The sequence below is a fragment of the Alligator sinensis genome, unplaced genomic scaffold, assembly GCF_000455745.1.
Source record: "Alligator sinensis unplaced genomic scaffold, ASM45574v1 scaffold124_1, whole genome shotgun sequence".
In the NCBI taxonomy this organism is placed as follows: Eukaryota; Metazoa; Chordata; order Crocodylia; family Alligatoridae; genus Alligator; species Alligator sinensis.
The window spans coordinates 1,656,998-1,657,735 of record NW_005842020.1 but is presented as its reverse complement, the minus strand read 5'-3'; the positions used below and the strand labels follow the sequence as shown (position 1 = coordinate 1,657,735).

Below are 738 nucleotides of genomic sequence, written 5' to 3'. Positions count from 1 at the left end.
CGCTCTTCCCAGAGACAAGATTGCACTGAGTAGCAGAATGCGAGCAGTGTCGCAGCCAGGGCTACAGCATCCAGCCGCTTTGTAATTTATCCCCCCCCCTCCCATCCCTCCTCCTCCCTTGTATTATTCCTTTCTTTGAGGGCACCTTTGGCTTTTGTTACCCTGATGTGACTTTTTCTTCGCTTTGGAATGATGGGGATCTTTCTGGCTTATGTTGGATTCATTTTCTTTTCAGTGATGTATATTCAGCAAGGACTTTCCACCCAAGGTAAGATCGCTAGTTATTCAACGTCTGCGGGTACGTGTTTCATGAGCTTCTGAGCCGAGCTTGAAGCCGACGGGGAGGGGGAATGTGGCTTAGGAATGGTATGGAAACAGCAAGAGAGGAGGGAGAAGTTTCCCCAAAGTGAGCATAAAACAGATTTCTCTTACTGGATTTCAGAGAAGAGAGAAAAAGAAAGACTCTGAAAAAAGAAAAAAAACCCCAAAAACCCGCTGTGCATGTGTGTGTCTCTGTGTGTGTGCGCGTGTGTTTTTGTGTGCGTGTGCTTTCAATGAATGGACATACACGCGTGCTTGGCTTGTGTGTATATATGTCTGTGCACAATGCATTCCCACCCATGCATGCATAATTATTGCATTCACAAGGAGAATAGGATGCCTAGTCGAATGCCTCCCTTGCCTATCGCAATCTATAGGGGATTTGGTTCCCCTTTCCCTTCTTTTCTGTCATGTTGT

General features: G+C 46.3%; 1 protein-coding gene across 9 annotated transcripts in view; it reads left to right on the top strand.

Annotated features, from left to right (window-relative positions):
• VSTM2A (V-set and transmembrane domain containing 2A) overlaps nt 1-738 on the top strand; it is a 71,138-nt gene that overhangs the window by 40,336 nt on the left and 30,064 nt on the right. For 6 of the 9 annotated variants that reach the window (XM_006022167.1, XM_006022165.1, XM_006022166.1 and 3 more), the window contains one exon: nt 236-268. The exons of 1 other annotated variant lie outside the window; for it this stretch is intronic. In XM_006022167.1, coding sequence (XP_006022229.1) covers nt 238-268 — 31 coding nt within the window. In that variant the 5' untranslated portion in view covers nt 236-237. Of the gene's footprint in view, nt 1-189; nt 269-738 lie in introns of those variants that run through there. 2 more of the 9 variants (XM_014519253.1, XM_006022163.1) reach the window with 1 other exon arrangement.